Consider the following 17,984-nt stretch of genomic DNA (forward strand, 5'->3'; position numbering starts at 1 on the left):
CAGCCAGCAACCTCAATGCAATTTCTCCCCGGGGAATGATTTTTTTTTTGTTTGTTTTTTTGCGCGTTGGTTTTTAAACACGCGTTTCATCTGTTTCAGTTGGCTCCCTCCTCGTTAGCTCAGGGGTCCTGTCCGCACCAGCACCCACCAGGAATCGGCAGCGAGATAACGAAACGTGCGCGTATCCGCTCGTCCCCACACACGCGCATGTAAAAATAAAAAAGAAAGCTTCAGTGTCAGCTCAATCTTAATCCACCCTGATGAAATGCTAATCCACTGCACACAGCTAAGGACAAACTAAATGGGAGCAAGCAGGCAGGCCTAAAAAAAGGCCAATGCGAGATAGTCAAGAATACAAGAGCGATTAGAAATTAGTTAGGTATCTGTTTAACACTTTATGAATATTGTAATTTGCTTTGGAAATTACATTTTTTGTTGTAGTTTCAAATTAGCTGTACTAACTAGGCTCCAAAAGGATTCTTTACATTATTATCATAATACGCAAATCCTTTCATCATCCCAGGCCAGAAAATTGTGGAGGTGTAATCTGGAATGTATAATTTTAAGACCCAAGCAGAGGTCACGGAAAAGGAGGGGAGGATCAAAGGATCTAAAGCCTGGTCTTACAAAGCAAAAAGGAGTAGGAGACTTCTGCCTATTATCTCCGTCTTCCTGTGGAAACACTACATGTTTATGAGATGGGAAAACACTCAGAAACATCAGACAAAACTCAATTTGTATCTAGCGGTATTTCAGTATTCATATGGATTAAGCTTTTTTTATACTTAGAGTAGGCAAAAGGATTTAGATGGAATCACACCACAGAAAATTGTTACTTGGGAATGTAATAAAAATTTCCATATATAGTCACCGTTTTCAGAGGAGATATTAAAATGGCTCCTCAAAACTTGTATCTAAATTATCACATGCTGCTCATGCTCAAATATTCCTTTTCCAAAGAAGAATAGGTCAAGCGTTCCTTATTTTGCTAACCACTGCCAGTGAAGCAACATTTTCCTTTTTTAATTAAAAAAAAATCAGACGGAAATGATTTTGCCTTTCTCTGCTGTGATCACAAATTTCTTCGCCTCCACCGTGCCCCTTCCAGGACGGACCCAGTAAAAGGAGTACCAGTCACCTTCCCCGGTCTGTTTGCAAGACAGCTTGCGCATTTTTCCCGGCTAAACCACAATAAATGCCTGGTGCACTAGCCATCACGTGAAAGACTATTGTGCTATGATGATAGCTAAATCACTAATACAGCCTAATGCTTATACTTGCCTATCATACTAATACCTCTGGGCTATATTTCTGACCCAAATACTGACAGGATCTTTGAGTAATCCCTAAATTTCTTTATTGCAGTAAATATTATAAATCCTCTTCAAACATTCTCTCCTCCAATTCCATCCCCAAGAACCACAGTCTTTAAAATTATGTTGGATATTACACAGACATGCAAAACATGGGCCCCAAAAGATTATTTATGCAATTCTCAGAGAATATCTGATTGGCATCATATTGAATTAACTAACAAAGTTAAGGCACATTGGAAAATTTCTTCTTTTGTGAGAGTCAAAATGGGAAGACACATTTGTGGCTTATAAATAAAGCAGAGAACATTTTAACAAACAAAAACATTTTATTACAACAACATTTTGCTAAAGAATAAAATGTATTCCCAACTGGATACAGTGAGATCTGTGCCATTTGTTTGTTCTGAAGCAGCAGAACAAAGCTACCAAAAATGTATATGCAAAAAAATAATAAAATCCTGGTCTATAGATCAAGGTCATCTTCCACCATTGTCTTCAAAGAAATCACTAATGAACATAGCCACCACGTTAAGCCCTGGCTGACAATGGAAAAAAACCACGCCATAGAGAAATTAAATTTCAAAAATGCTGATCTTGGAACAACTGCAAGGGGAGTGAGAGGGGAGCTTGCAGCATTTGCTACCTCTGAAAAACCCAAAAGCTTTAACAGGCCCTTGGGCCGCATGACGGACACACAAAAGAGACCTTGCCCAAACCAACAGATCTGTAACTGGTGGCTGTGCCCTGCCCGGTCCCAGCGTAGACACGGGTGACAGCAGGACCAGACGACCCATCTCCAGACTCCCTCCAGCCCAACCACAGGAGCAGCCGCACGCCTGGGCTCCGAAAACCACCCACGCGCCATTGCACCGGCCTGCCCTTGCATGGGTGCAGCCTTGCAGCCCTTGGGCAGAAGGACGTGCCCTTCTCACGCCTGCCTCGCAGGAGCCAGGAAACTTGAACTTCAGAGCTGCCGCTGGGAACACTCATGCATAGGGATGATTTATCCCATACGCACTGACCTCAATGGAACAAATTAAATATTCCTGGGCTCCAAGCTAAGCACAGGTAAGTGCTTGGGGCTGTAGGACTTGTACTCTTCCCTGCAGCCATGGGGCAGATGTCCTCTTTGGAGGGCTCTGCTGGCCCCTCTTCTTGCTGACCAAGAGCCGCCGTCGGCCCTGCAGCTGGCGGGGAAGATGTGCCCAGGAGCTGTGAAGCTGGGCAGCCTCCCATGCCACCACGGCAGCAAAGGAAACGTTACACCCCCAGTGAATCAAGAAATGAATAAGAAACAATCGGAACGAAATACGCATGGATGGGCAGTAAGGGTCTCGTCTTTTTCTTTTTTCGGCACTCTTAAAAGCAGCGCCTATACAAATCCCCATAACTCCACAGCTATTTCTGAATTCAGACGCAGGCAGCAATGGCCAAGAGAGGACGCAGAGGCAGCGGGGCACAACCACCATAACTAATCTCATCTGCGCTTCTCGGGATGGAGGAGGCACCAGCACCCGCATTCCTGACATGAGGGGGAGACGAAGGGCTGTGGGACAGGCGGAAAATTTATTCGCCCTTTTTCTTTTAATTCTAGAGGTATTTGGGGGAAAAAGCACACACAAAAGCAAAAAAAAAATAAAAACCTGATCAAGAGATTAAAGCTTTGGTATTTCAGATCATGTGAAAAATGCACAGTTTTGACTTAATACCCTCAGTTTCAGTTTAGTGTTGCTCTAACGCACAGTACATTTTGCTACGATACAACTACAGAAGAACTCTGCTCTGGAAAAAAGGTAGCGACAGAGTAGAAGAAAGCTGGGCTGTCGTTTAAACACCACTTTCAAAAATGGATGGCATGAAATGCGGTTCTGGAAACAACTCGCAATGGATATGAAAGAAGTTTCTTACACAGTGCTAGAAAGTGCAGTTTTCTTCCCCTGAGGAGAAAGCCTGGTTTACATGTAAAACCTGTGATAAGAAATCAGGATGCTAAAGCTGCGACACAACTGTGTAAACAACATTTTTTGGTGTCTGTAGCACTGACTTGGGGGAGGTTGGATGTGAAATTTAATTCACATTGATTTAAAACATTTCATTTCAAATTTTGAAAGCAAGTTGCTGGAGAAATTACTCTGTGCAACAAAATAGTACAGATTGGTTTTAGTTTTGCTTTTTATTATTGTAAAATACTTTTCAATTACAAGTTTAAATCTTGTTTCCATTGGAAAAAATGATTTTTAATGTAGCAAAACGTTGATGTTTTCTCCCGAATTATTTCCTTCTGGGAGAGAGTGGAACTGAAACAATGTAGTGAATACGCCAAATGTCATTTCTGGCGAAAACTGTAAGGTGCATCAGTATTGGGAAGGCTATTTCTCTTTTAAAGGCAAAGGAATCCTACCCCCGGTAGTGAAAAATCCTCCAGAGAACAAATACATCTCATGTTAATAGAGAGAGCAGGTACCAGGGCACCCAGCCTTTATACTTCTTTCTGCCACTGTCAGGGAGTAAATTGCTTAATTTCTTACTCGCGGGTTCCCCTTCCATCAAGAGGGATATAATAATATACACCTATCACATTCAGATGGTGTTAAGATTAATCAGTGTTTCTCATATGTTTTCAGGAGACAAGGTACAAAGCTACCGGTAGGATAAATGCTTCTGCTCTCACTGCCTGGGCTTTCAAGGACTGTGCATGATTGTGCCTAATGACCCCCAAAGCTCGGGAAGCCTTTTCTGAACATCGTCCTCCTACGTGCAGCTTGCAGGATGCCAGGGAAGCAGAAATGAGCTGGTGCTAAACTAAACTGTGGTATACCATGGATGCTAGGGAGAGGAAAAGGAATAGCATGCACCGTGAATAATGCACACACATGCGCTTGCACAAATTAAAAAAGAAAAAAAATGGGAGAAGAAAAGCAGGAAGAAAATGTTCCAAATCCTTGGAAATTACTGCATTTGCTAAAATTTGGCTCTGCAAAAATCTCACAGTGGCAATAAGCACTCTGCCTAGATGGACTTTCTAACAGTCTCCTGAAATTAGAGGAGTACAAAGAGAAAATTAGCAGGATTGTGCCGGAATCATTTTCAATAATCAAAGGAACAGAACAGCATCTGAAAGCACTCAGCGCTTGAAGCCATGCCACATGCTTTTACTAATTTCCAAACCAAAAGCATAGATGCTTTGTAACTTCAACAAAACACGCTCAAATACCATTTGTTGGTGCGTTACAACAAAACACTCTTAAGATCAGCCGATTATTAAACAATCATTGCTTCATGTAACTCTGTATTTTGATGACTTTAAAGCAAAAAACAAAAGCTTACGTCCATTTGTAACTCAACCCCCTGGTGCTGGGATAGAAACGTGCTGTAACCGCTGGCTCACATGCATTACAAGTCACAGGAATGCACTAACACACGCTGCCTCTAAATGTTACGCACAAACTGGAATCTGTGACTGGGTTCAACTGCCGTTCCCACTGGCTACATACAAATGGGCCCGTGCATACGGAAAACGAAAGGTTAATATAGTGCCTAAATAAATGAGGAGGCACAGCAAAGGAGGCTACCTCCCATGCCAAATAAAACAGACGCTTACTCTCAAAACTGATGACACAGTATTGCAGTGCCGTTCTCACTAATTTCCCAAGAATCCCCCCAAACCCCACATGTCAACGTGACGAGAGAGGATGCAAAGCCTCTTCCAGGCACACCAGCTGGCGTCGGGCTGAGAAGGTGCACGGCGGCATTTCACACAGTGAAACTCCAGCGACCTTCTACTTGATCGCTGCAGACCTGACCGCTTGCCTCTCTGCTGCTTTCCTGTGCCTACTGCTGCTTGGAAGGAGTTTGGTGTAGAAGGCAGGTTCCTTTCCACCCTCCCGGCCAGCCAACACCGCATCTCAAATCACTACCACATCCCAGCAACTCTCCGGCTGAAGGCATTTCACCCATCTTTCATTGAAGGGTACCCTACCTCCAATTACCTTGTATTTATTGCAGAATAAATATGTATGCACAGAAGCACCCCGATGAGCCCGCGGTAACTTGTCACCTCGTGTTATCCTGCTCCCCTGGCAAAGCCCTGGTTATTTGCTGTCCGGGATGAAAATCAATTTGCAGGTAACAAATGCAGGAAGCTAGCAATCATCTAAGATACACTCGCAGTTAAAACCAAGAAGCCCAGCTGTAAAACACACTTTGAGCCACTGGAATGAGCCCTACAAGCTCTTGAAACTTCAATCAGAAACAATTTTGCCTTCAAGTATGGGGAGACTCCAATAAAAGTTACCAGAAACAGCATTGTCACATTCCTGCATCAACAACGAGATAATAAAAATATCAGATGTATCCCTACACCACAAAACTACACACTTCCAAGGACTACAAAATAAAAATCAATCTGGATGCTGAATGGCAGTCTAAAAGCCAGTGGACAAGGTTCATTGGGCACATCCCTCAACTATTCACAAAGATCTAATCTACGAATGCTCTTAAAAATAATCCTCTAGAAATCGCATCAAGCACCTTGTCTCCAAAACTGGGTATTAGACCTTGAGGTCAAATCTCATCATTTTTAATAAGAACTCAGGATCAAGATTTAAATAGCACGTGTAATGAAAAGCATGGGAATTATGTCTGTCCCAGAAAGCAGCAGAGGAATCCATTGTTAAATGAATATATATATATATATTGTAATTCCAAACTCTGCCATGCATGTCTGGGCTTTGCATAAAAAATAATTAATTACTAGATTGTAACACGCTCCTGAGGAGATAAACAGGCTGGGGTGCAGGGTGTCTCTCTGCTTTACTTCCCCTGGTGATGCCAAGAGCTTGAAACACGTACCTCCTTTGCAGACCCAACGCAGATAAAAATCAAAACCAAACCAAAACAGGAGGAAATATTATGTTAGCTAAAAAATATTTATGCATTGCTTTTTTAAAAGATTGATATATTGTATTATTGTATTGCAATAATCAAAGTATCAAATGTGGAGGGACCACATCTGCAGGTACGTTCTACCGTGGTCCACGGGGAAGGCTACGGGGGACGGCTGCTCCCCGGTGGGGAGGACCCCGAGGCTGAAGCTGCCGGCCTCGCACCCCTTGCTTAGGTTCATTTGCTGATTCAGTCAAATACCTGTTATCACTAGCACACAGCGACACTATTTTCTCTCAAAAATGAGTGTCAACCTAGAACTATAGGCTATTTTGTGAACTGAAGCTGCTTATTAGTAAGTTTTGAGGTGCTAGATGGCAGCAGAGAGTATGTTGGTTTTTTTTTTTAAATATTAGAAAGAATCTAAAAAAACACAAAAATTAATAGTGTTAAGCTAATGGGCTATATAAACGTGTCAGTAAGAAATGATCAATGCCATTTAATCTTGAGGCAACAAAAATGCACAACCAACTCTAGAAAACTTGTTCTTTGAAGCAAGCTCTCAGATATAAAAGACATAATGAAAACCTTCACTGTTTTGGCACTTCGATCCATTACATCTGTTTGTGGATGCCAAAAAATATAAAAGAAAAGTTGCGTAATGTGTTTCTCTGTAGCTTTATTTTAGTATGGCCAGATGTCCTACTCCTGTCAAAATATTTACTAGTAAATATTCAGTAGAGTCAGAACCAAACCTGAAAGTCTGGTCCACATCCAAATGTCGTCAGCCCTTGAAAGATTCTAACTTAGGAGTTAGATACGAGCTTTTTCTGGTGTTTTGAAGGAAAATCCACCCCATTCTCATCCATCCCCAAGGACTGATCATTTCCCATCACATATTTGGAAGAAGTAAAGCAGCCAGCTTCCACCCCCTGGGTGCTGGAGGCGGCTTCTGCAGCGCTCCCAAACTCCGGAGCTCGGGAATAGGCGACAGGGCTGCCCCGAGGCCACCGCTCCAGCAACCCCTTAACATGGTTTCTCATCGCATATTCCAGGGATATTATAATTCTTCTGAGTAATCCTTAAATGCAGGGCAGGATTTAGAGTAAAGAGAAAGAAAAACAGATCTGATGACAACATGTTAATCCATAAACCAGTTAATTTAAATGGGAAATGTGGTAAGGATGAAAATTAAGTTGATGGTATTGAAGTCATCAGCTGTAATTGTTTCTTAATTAATGACATGAAGTTATAAAGCGTGTTACATGGAACCTTGTCTTAAGGCTGGGGAAAATGGAAAAATACAAGGCAGAATTAAGAGTTAGACACGTACTAAGTTACCATAAATGTGGGCTTAAATGCAAGGAGAACACAACAGAAGTATTTTTTCCTGTTTCTGTGCATATAGCACTCAAGTCTCAGGGAAAGGGGAGCTCTCCTTCTTGCAATAGCTTGAGTCACATATCTATTACAAAAAAGTTGCATACCAAATTAATGAAATTTTTGTCTGTAACCTTATCTAAATGTGTCTTACCCTTTACCGGATGCCTGGGGGATTTTGTCAGGCAGGCTTCGTATCTGGCTCAAGTCCTACATTTTGTCATGCATATCCTGCTATGGCACGGCACAGGAGACAGACTGCATAGAAGTGAATGTATAAAAAAAAAAATCTACGTAGAACTGGAAGACTACTTGAGCAGCCTATGGCTCCATGCTGTGAGGACAACAGCATACCTGTAGATACGAGCTACACAGCACCGCCGTCATAAAGCGGAAAACGTCCACTTACAAATAGAGAGGGTTCTTCATTCAGCACAGCAAAAGGGCTGAAAATCACAGAAAAAGGTCAATAAGCTTGACTAATGTCTGTGACGCCACTGAGGTTTCTTGAACTTTCTTCATCCACAGGATTCTGTCCAATTTAAAAAAAAAAAAAAATAACAAAACTTACTAATGACAAGTAATTCCCAAACCTGCTATGCCTCTATCAGCAAACGGGTAATTAAGAGCACTGCCGGATGGCATACTTTTCATTGCCCACGTTGGTAAAACGAGGTGTAACCAAGCTTCTGTATGAATTTGAAGTGATTTTTTGAAACCTCCATAAAGGCCAAAGAACTTCATATGGGCTCTCAGAAGAGCAAAACATTAGGAGCAGCCAGACAGATCTTCAGTCAGCATAAATCAGCACAGGGTGCAAGGGCAGAGATCTGACAAGCTAACTCTGCCTTGTCTCTAGGCAAAACGTGGCAAGCAACCCTTCCTTAAAAGCCTGATAGTTTATGTGCTTTGAGGTGGAAACTTAAAAAAAAGTATAAAAAGCTTTATTGGGGGGGAAATCCTTGTAGTGTGTTTTACATTCATGGAACAAAGAAACTCAAATCCACTAGAAAAAAAAAGGTCTATATTTACTCTAAATAAGTCACCTTTACTCAGGACAAGCAGTTTCTTCCACACTTGATATCATCTTTAACTCATTGTTTCTCATCAAATGACTAGTGGTGATAAGAATTTCCTGAGATAGTAAGGTTCTATTTCTAAGCAGTAAAAATAAGTATTATCAGATGCTACTTGGCATTCAAATTTGCAAGAATGGAAGAAAATTCCTCCACCCAAATATCAAACCTACTCATTTTGGCCACTGTTATCTTATATAAAGGAGCAAGAATTGGAGGCAGCCACCTTCCTGAGTTTCCAAGTCACTCCCGAGACCCTCAGACATGGGTCTGGAACAATGGTCTGGAAGAGAGATGCTGAGCATTGAAGCAATTAATTTTCTGGCATTACATGTACCACAATGTCTTGTAACTGATTATTTCCTACACAATACCATGTTAACAAAACACTGAGGCCTGGAAAACGAGAGGACACCAGAATTCAGGTTGCTTGTACAACTTTCATTTTGACTGCCTTGTAGCTTTTAAGTACATTTTCCCATCTGCTTCCACGAGCAAGGCGCCTCTATGTCTTAGTGCGAACGGACTGTAGCTGTTGAATGAGAACCTATTCCGTATTCTGCTGTTCGCGGTGTGTGAGCCCAGACTTCAAGGACACACTGTTCAAATACTGCTGAAAAGCCAGAACCATTACAATTCTTCAGGGGCACTTCTATTGAAGGATGTTTGGTTGGGCTTTTTTTTTTTTTAACAATAAGATTTTAACGATAAGGAAGTGCACCACAAGCAATAATTGACAGTGTGAATATTAAGTCCACTTTTATGGATGAGAAACTGAAATAAAGAGCAGGTAAAAAGCACCCCTGCCATAGATCCAGGTTTGTATTTGCCAGAGTACCCAGCATTACATAGTCTATTTATTCAAATATTACCGGATATGGTTTGCATTGGCTTCCATCACAGGTGGAAACGTGGGATACAGAAGTTCTGTCCACCCTTGAAATGACTTAACCAGCCTCACGCAGCCACAGCTGAGATAACTTTGTTGATGATGAAACCATCCTTTCCTTCCCCAAATTCCCTCCCCCATTTCAGAGACCCCTTCCCACCTCTGCAAAAAAACGACCCAGCTTTAGGCTCCCACCAGTGCTACCACCCTTCGCCCACCGCCTCCGCTGCCCGCTCCGCTCACGTCCTGCTCCCCAGCACCCTCCCCGCATCCTGCGGGACACTCAGCGGGAAACCCAGACCACTAACCCAGCAGAAAATTCTCCGCGTTTTTGGTTGTTGGGTTCTTTGTGGACGGTTCAGCAACTGCAGCTGGGAGAGTTCCCCAACCCAGTAATTCAGAGCAACGAGCAGACACATGCATGGATGTGCAGCACAAGGGCCAGGTTGTCTCCTGACTGCTGCAGGACACGTGGTGGATTTTGCTCCGAGCAGCAGCTGCTGACATCAGCTCCTTTTCAGATCATGTGTACATTATTTTAACCATCAGGTGCCCTATGCTGTGAACATTTCAGAGCAGAGATCCTCCTTAATGAGGGCTTGGTCAAAATCCAGCAAACAGCAGACACCACTGCAAACAAACAAATAAGGAGCAATCACCCGAACTGGCTGCTGGAGGAACAAAGGTGTTTCCCAGTTCAACCCCAGATTCCTGCTTCAGCCTGAAAATGCAAGTACGTCGTTCACGTGCTCCTGTTCCTTTTCCTTTGAATGGCCACCAAATTGATGGGGAAATAGGAGAACGGAGAGCAAACCACCATCCCAACTGGCCGGTGTATCCCGGGAAGGTGCTTATTCAAGCTTTTCAAGGCTAACTATAATGTCAAAGGACTTGGACCTATCCAAGAGCCATCCGTATCCACGATGGTGCCCCACTCCCACTGATAAAGGAGGGGATGTGGAGGGTCAAGGCCACACATAGGTAGTATAGTTAACTCAAGGAATTCCTGAAGGAAGTATCAATTGTGGGTAGCACCAGAGAAGCCTCATCTGAAGAGGACACTAGGGTGCCACTCGGAATGTAAGTCAGTAAGTCAAAAAGCCAAGAGACTCATGCATTAAGCACTGAAAAGTATTATATGACTGTGCTGGCATTTATCGGCCATTAGACGTATCAAAGGACCCGAAAGAAAACAAAGAATATGAATGGCTCGTTTGGCACTGCAAACAGTTCTGCTATTTTGCAAAGTACAGACAGCCCTAGCACAAACTGATGCGCAAGGACATGATTTCCTACTGGATAATGACAAATCCTGAAGCAAAAGCTCTATCAGAAAATGTCTGGGCTCACTTGGCCTTGCAATTATTTTCTTTTCTTTGCTTCTTGTTCATCTCAGGGCTGCCATTTTCAGGGTGTGTGTTGAAAGCTTAACTGACTCATAAATGTCACTGCAAACCTTAACCTATAAAGTCAGGCATTAAAATTTCATGGCACCGGTGTTGAAGACAGCACGGTAGCACAGTTGCAACGGTACGGAGCAGAGGCAGCACTTGGGATCATGAGAGAGGAATTCAGTGGGGTTGGGAAACTTCTGTTTTACACACAGGCGAGACACTGCCATCCTGTAGCCTGGATGTGCCACCACTATGGCCTTGTCCCCGTTAAGTTTCTACGTTTCAGGAGGAAATGACAACGCAACCTTGCACGCTGCCGTAGCACCTTCTCCTCTGGCTTCCCAGCCAGACTGTTCCCAAAGGCACTGCCAGCAACTGCGGAGGGCTGCTCCTCACTCCCTATCTAGCTCCTGGTATTATTTAATATCTTTTTAACCATATTCACAGAAGCACAACATAAAGAACAGCTGAGCAAGCAGCAGGCTGGGCAGCAGAAGTGATGCTTTAAGTTACTTCCTTGCACGGGAATGCCTTGTGCGAGCGGAGTCTCGCGGGAGTGATGGATGCCATGTGCCAGGAGTGCCACGGTCTTCTGAGCTTGGGGTTTCTTGGAGGCACTGCTGGACACCTTGTTCTGCCACAGGTAGCACAGAAAAAATTACACCTAATCGCTCTTTGTTGTTGTTTCCTAAATGAAAGGCAGGTGAGCTTCTGCCCTGAGGGTTATTGCTGCTGATGGTTTGAAATTGCTGCTGTGAGTCGCACACTGCAACAAGCCACCCTGACCAGGGCACTGTGCAGCCGGGGACACAGCCATCTGCGGCCGGATTCTGCGGCTGAACCTTCCCTTCAGCAAAACAGCAAGGGAAACGGCATTATCCGCCATACTGCACATCTTCCCTACATTCTGTCATCTTAGCAGGGCCTGCCACAGCTTCTCCTCAACCTGGAGCTTCACCCGCTTTCTGCTGCCCAGAGGGAGGCAGAGGAGGCTGCATGGGAACTGAGCAGAGCCAAGACTGACCCCGGAGAGCCCCCGAAGAGCAGGAGGAAACGGCCAGGCTGACAGGACTAGCATCAGTAACACACATATCTACAGGATCATGCAATTCGAGACGGCCCTAACAACTTAAAATCAAGGCGGCCGTGAAGGATAAAAAGGTAACCTTATTTTGCCTAAGTTTGAGGGTCAGTTGTCTGAGCTGATCTCACCTTCCTTGCGCAGGCTCTGTCCTGCCTCCGTGCTCCTATTTACGCTGCACTCATCTTCACCTAACCCTGCTGCTCCCCCTTTGCACGCCTGCGCTCTGGCAGGGGTCCCCCCCTCGCGCCCACCACCCCCGGGCCCGGGGAGCACACGACACGACCCTCAGCTGCGTTAGCTGTGCCCACTTCATTTCTTTCAAAGGCTGAGAAATTGCCCCAAATTTGGGGACAATAACAGGCACGCTCCTGACACCACAGCAGCTCTGCTGCAAAATTCAGACCCTTTTTACCCAAAACAGAGCAGGCGGGTACCGCGGCTGCAGGATCGCGGTTCTGCTTTGTTTCAAACACAGCAAACACAACATCCCTCTCCATCTCCCACTCAGACACCGCTCCACAATTTTTGCTGGAACTTTTTTTTTTTTTTTTTAATTCACCCCGAGGCAAAAACTCATCACGGAATGGAACATTTCGGCTCAAACAAATTTAAAATGTGGCAAAATTACAAGCTAATGGGAACAGGATCTGAACTAGGGGGTGCTGGACAAGCCTAACTAAACACAGCACCAGCAGCTCCACCTCTAAAGCATATTTTGACCCGCTACGTAATTAGACACAATTCCACAAACAGGAACTATGCAAACCACTCCGCATATATTATTTTCAAAAGCCCCAGCCATTCACTGGATACATCTTTCCAGCCACATGGATGCAATTACAGAATCGGCACCCAAACTCTCTGGGACAACCAGAAAAGAAAGAAACGGGTAAGCCAAGATCACTGCGAGCACACTCCGACTGAGCTTCATTCGGACGGGCATCACAAACCCGCTTAATTCTTAACAGACTGCTCTAAATGTCTTTATAAAATTTCTTTATCCCCTCAAGTCTGCACCCTTTATCCCACCCGTATTTTTCTACAGAGCAAAATCCGCTGCCTGGTGCAAACAGCTCACCTCTTCAAAACAGCCTGCTTAGAGGAAAAAGTAATGCTGTCATACAAAGATGTCATAACTGTATATTAAAAAACCAGAGGAACTGGTCAAGCTGAGTAATGCAATGAGACTGAACTGCTTCTCTTCCTGGAAGACTCATAAACCTGCCCATAAAGGCTATGAACCGGCGTTTTCAAAGGTACCACCCCCTTGCATGGCTTGGATTATTTTTCCATGCCAGATGCACGTTTAACAGAGTAATACAAACACTGCAGCTTCTTAATATACTCTTTTAATACTGCGGCAGTTTGTAAGCTATTTCCCTCAACATGTGACTAGTTATGTTTTTAGTAAGCCCATATGAAGAAGAATCCTTCAGCAGCAGCTCGCACAGTACAACGAAGAACTGAAGCGTTAAGTGTTATCCTCTGGCAGTATGGACAGTGATTACAACACGAAGCCTGAGGATATTTCACCTCCAGACCTGCCACCGTCCTGCTGTGTGGAATAAAGTCCGTTCCTAGCAAACTCTCCAAGGGTTTGTGTTGTGAATAGTAAAAGGCATGGCACAGTATACGCCACTTCATAAAAAGCACAGAAATCCACCTACGTACTACAAAACATTTAGCTTGTCATCAGGTAAATATAGCTTTGTGTCCCGTCCATTGGTTTAAAGAGAAAAGCTGCACAAGTGCTTCCACAGAACAGGAACTCGTTAAAAGCAACTTCTCTGGACCACGTTGCACTCGGCTTGATGGAGCGGTAGAGATTCTTCTCACTGAACACCCTCTGTCAGCAAAGACTCCTCGCATCAGTCTGATGAAGTACTTCCCTAATTTCTCATCATCTTTCACGGATTATTCCGTATACCTTTCAAGGCAAACCCAAGAGAAATGCTCATTTTTGTCAAAGCGCGTTTTCACAGCAGCTGGAATGGCCCCTTTTCAGTGCTTTACTATGCTATAACCCAAGATTAGGAGCCTGTAATAAAAAATAGCCATCAGAGATGCCAGTATAGTATACCACTGGCCTACAAGTCTAGTATTTTGGAAAATCCTAAGCTTTTTGCATTTTTCAAGGTAATTTTTACAATGTTGCTTACATTCAGTCCTAATCTGTTGCTTATAAATACAACACGACGGTGTCTTACAATGGTGAATCCCATCATTTCAATCAAATCACAAAACAAGTGGCAAATGACAAAGTATACTTTAAAAAGTTATGTCTTCTGCACATTTACAGATCAGAAAAGAATATGTTTTGACCATGAAAGAAGAAAAAAGCTCATATATCAGAGGAAAGTAATCTAAACTTCAATCACATCTAAAGCTCCGTTAGCAGGTTTGTCGTATGATCCTTTTGAATTTCTCGTACACTCAGCAACTAGATCTGATAGTAAACATCAAACCGGGAAGGCAGCTTTTGAAAATCCAGGCTCAGCTGATACAACTCTTTTAAGTCAAGTTCAAAGTAAATTTTGAAGACGAGATAGTGTACTACACCGGAGTGTTTATGCCATTCAATAGGAGAAATATGCAGCTCCACACTGTAGCATACCCTGGATACTCCTGCCTAACTTGCATCTTCTCTGCTTTGTGTCCCCCCTCCGAAATTAACAGAGCAAAATTAACAGAGCTAAGTAACTCATGACAAGTTTAAAGCAACGGCAAGGGAGTTTTACTTTGATGTGCTAAAGTAAGCAATATGTAACACACAAAAATCAAGGCAAAACCCACCCTGTTCTGCTGATCAACACTTTACACTCACTAGAAACTTCAAAAAGCCCCACATGTTTTGCTTGAACGGACACAGTACAACTCCCCTGTGAGCTCTGCGCTTTCATTCATGAGCAAAACCTATTTCACTTCTGTGGCATTCAAGTAATACTGCAAACTGTTACCCTGCAGGCCACTATCCATCTCCTTAAGAGCAGATGAACACTGGAACTCTTTAAGAGATACGACTTAAGATATTCTTCCTAACATAACACTGTTCTGCTTTCGCTGCTGATGGTAAAACCTGCACGAGTGTCAGTTTGCGTAAGAGAATTATTGGAGTGTATGCCAAAAAAGCCAGAGCTTGTTTGTTATCACTTGATTTCTATCATAAGCAACTTACACTATGTGACCTGCAACAGAAAATGTTACCTACAGACTTCTGCTGCTGGAAAACTGAATAAACAGAAGGTAAAAGTCACCTGTGCTGCCACACTAACATACCATTATTAATAAAGAATGATTTTCAGCAAATCTGCCCTATCACCAGACACCAGCGAAAGAAAAGCCATTCTAAAATTTTCCCCAAAACCGTAAGAAATACTCGAACAATTACTTCTACCTTTTCCATAGGATGATAGTCAATATTATGGGAGATCACCCACTTTCATGCCCCCTGAGTGAAGAATCGTAGAATCATACAATCGTTTAGGTTGAAAAAGACCCTAAGATCATCAAGTCCAACCGTTAACGCAGCACTGCCAAGTCCACCACTAAACCATGTCCCTCAGCACCACATCTCCCCGGCTTTTATAGACCTCCAAGGATGGGGACTCCACCACTTCCCCGGGCAGCCTGTGCCAGGGCCTGACTGCCCTTTTGGTGAAGAAGTTTTTCCTAACATCCAACCTAAACCTCCCCTGGCGCAGCTTGAGGCTGTTTCCTCTCGTCCTATCACTTGTTACTGGGGAGAAGAGACCGACCCCCCCTGGCTCCAGCCTCCTTTCAGGCAGTTGCATCCATCTCCCCTCATCCAGATCGTTGATAAAGACATTAAACAGAACTGGCCCCAGTACTGAGCCCTGGGGAACACCACTGGTGACCGGCCGCCAACTGGGTTTAACTCCATTCACCACCACTCTTTGGGCCCAGCCATCCAGCCAGTTTTTTACCCAGCAAAGAGTATGCCTGTCCAAGCCACAAGCAGCCAGTTTCTCCAGGAGAATGCTGTAGGAAACGGTGTCAAAGGCTTTACTAAAGCTCAACTCCGAGACAGCCAAATTTCTGCCTTTCTCCGAGAAGCAAGCCACAGCCTGAACCAGGGAAATATGGGAGCAGCTGCATGAAACCAGAGGATGCTGAGCTCTCTCCATGTGCCTTGCACAGTGCTCTCCCAGCCCTGCAGCCAGCCCGAGGACTGGTAGGGACTCATGTCCAAAGTCTTGGACACTGGAACTGGCACTGCTCAGAGTGGGAAGGGAGGGAAGAGTTGCAGCACCAGCCTCTGTGTCCTGGCGCTTTCTCCAGCCAGAAGAGATCTCCAGAAAGCAGCACATTTAACAGAGCACAACCCTTTTCTAAAGACAGTATAAATTTATGCTATGTTTCAAATTGGAACTGACTCTATCATTTCAGTAGAAATTAGGATAAAAGGAGAAGACCTGGTAATCAAACAAAAATCCTGTTCACAGGACTACAGATGACTTTCAAATGAGTAACCAGCATATCCCTTGCCAATGTTTCAACATTGGAATGACTGTATTTTGAGCCAACACAAAGGACAGGGGATCTAGTCCTGGACCTGGATCTGGATCTCTTTATGTCTAAGTGCTGTAAAAAACAAGGAAAAATTATATATACTTAACCATCGGTCAGCTTTTATAGAAAAACTGGAGCATACTCTTACCTTCACAAATTCTGTCCAGTCGCTGCCGCTTGACTTTGTGTTTGTCCACAAGTGCCATTCTTGACGGTATTTTGTAACTTTCTGATTCAAAACGTAAAGCGGTCCCCCAGGAGCTTAGGAAAATTCACAGGAATCGGCGTGCATACCGCCACAGTCGATCCTGCAGAGAAACAGAAGGATTCGTTAGGGTTTCCAGCACACCGGGTGGGACCTGCCCGTCCCCAACAGCAGAGCAGGTTTCTAGAAGGCCAGCTGTGAGTTTAGGGCTGTCAGCCCCAGCGTCCCACCGGTCACACACCTTATACTGCAAATCAAGCTTACAGCCCCTTTATCTTGCCTGCGATCAGAAAAAACAGCATTGTACACAAGAGCTGCTGAAGCGCTGTATGGCCTTCCCAGTTTTATTTCTGTCTTAAAAATCTATTCCTAGCAGATAAAATCGATTAAGCTATTTTGTAGGCTCACAGACACTGAAAGATTATTAGAGAGTACATAAAAAAGGGAAAGTAGCTTCTGCTCTTCCAGTACTTTCACACACATATGCACACACAAACCACTTTCATGTCTTATTTAAGCCTTGCCCTGTAAAAGTCACCAGCGGACCTTGAATTTGCAACTAGACCTTGATACATATTCCAGCTGTCACTGCAGCCTGTCCTTACCTTCATATGTGAAGGGCTAGCATTAAACTTTGGGTGCCAGAGCTGTCGTTTCTCGCATGCACACTTTTAAATGCCGATGAAATAAAGCAATCCATAAAGCGGTATGCGTGGCTGATTTATAAGAAATGCTCTACAAAGGGACAGCAGCTGCAGGCTTTTCTGCGTTTTGGTGACACAGAAGAAGACCCTACACGGATCCTCTCAGGTCCGATGCTTTTGTTCCTACAGAGAGCCAAAGGTTTGTTTAGACCCTGAAGGCTCCGACCTGAGCTCAGGCTGCAGACCCTGAGCGCGCCGTTGTGGCCCTTTTACCCAACAGCCTCATTGTAAAACCCAGGTATGAGCTTTTCAAAGCAAGTTCCGCAACAGCATTCGTGAATCGAGACATACAGAAAGAGACCTCATGCTGACAACTGAATTCAAACAATTCAACACTACACACACTAACGTTTTACTGAGTTATGCTGTACCACAGTGATTCAATAGCCTCTTTTATATTTTAAGGTGAAGACACATGACCCTGATACAAGCTACAAAACCTCTGGGGACGCATCCTGCTCAAGAGGCTCCTGCCCCCCCATCCATCCACCACCCTTTTAAGCCTACTTAAAGGTGCCGAAA

At 44.0% G+C, this 17,984-nt stretch overlaps 1 protein-coding gene across 4 annotated transcripts in view; it reads right to left on the bottom strand.

The window, feature by feature from the left end:
* The window catches only part of CTBP2 (C-terminal binding protein 2), a 144,709-nt gene that overhangs the window by 48,346 nt on the left and 78,379 nt on the right, over window positions 1-17,984 (bottom strand). For all 4 annotated transcript variants that reach the window (XM_087764088.1, XM_087764090.1, XM_087764092.1 and 1 more), the window contains one exon: window positions 16,702-16,861. In XM_087764088.1, coding sequence (XP_087620214.1) covers window positions 16,702-16,759 — 58 coding nt within the window. In that variant the 5' untranslated portion in view covers window positions 16,760-16,861. The remainder of the gene's footprint in view (window positions 1-16,701; window positions 16,862-17,984) is intronic.

The sequence above is a fragment of the Nipponia nippon genome, unplaced genomic scaffold (genome assembly GCF_047370975.1).
Source record: "Nipponia nippon isolate SJK-2023a ecotype South Korea unplaced genomic scaffold, ASM4737097v1 scaffold_3, whole genome shotgun sequence".
NCBI lineage: Eukaryota > Metazoa > Chordata > Aves > Pelecaniformes > Threskiornithidae > Nipponia > Nipponia nippon.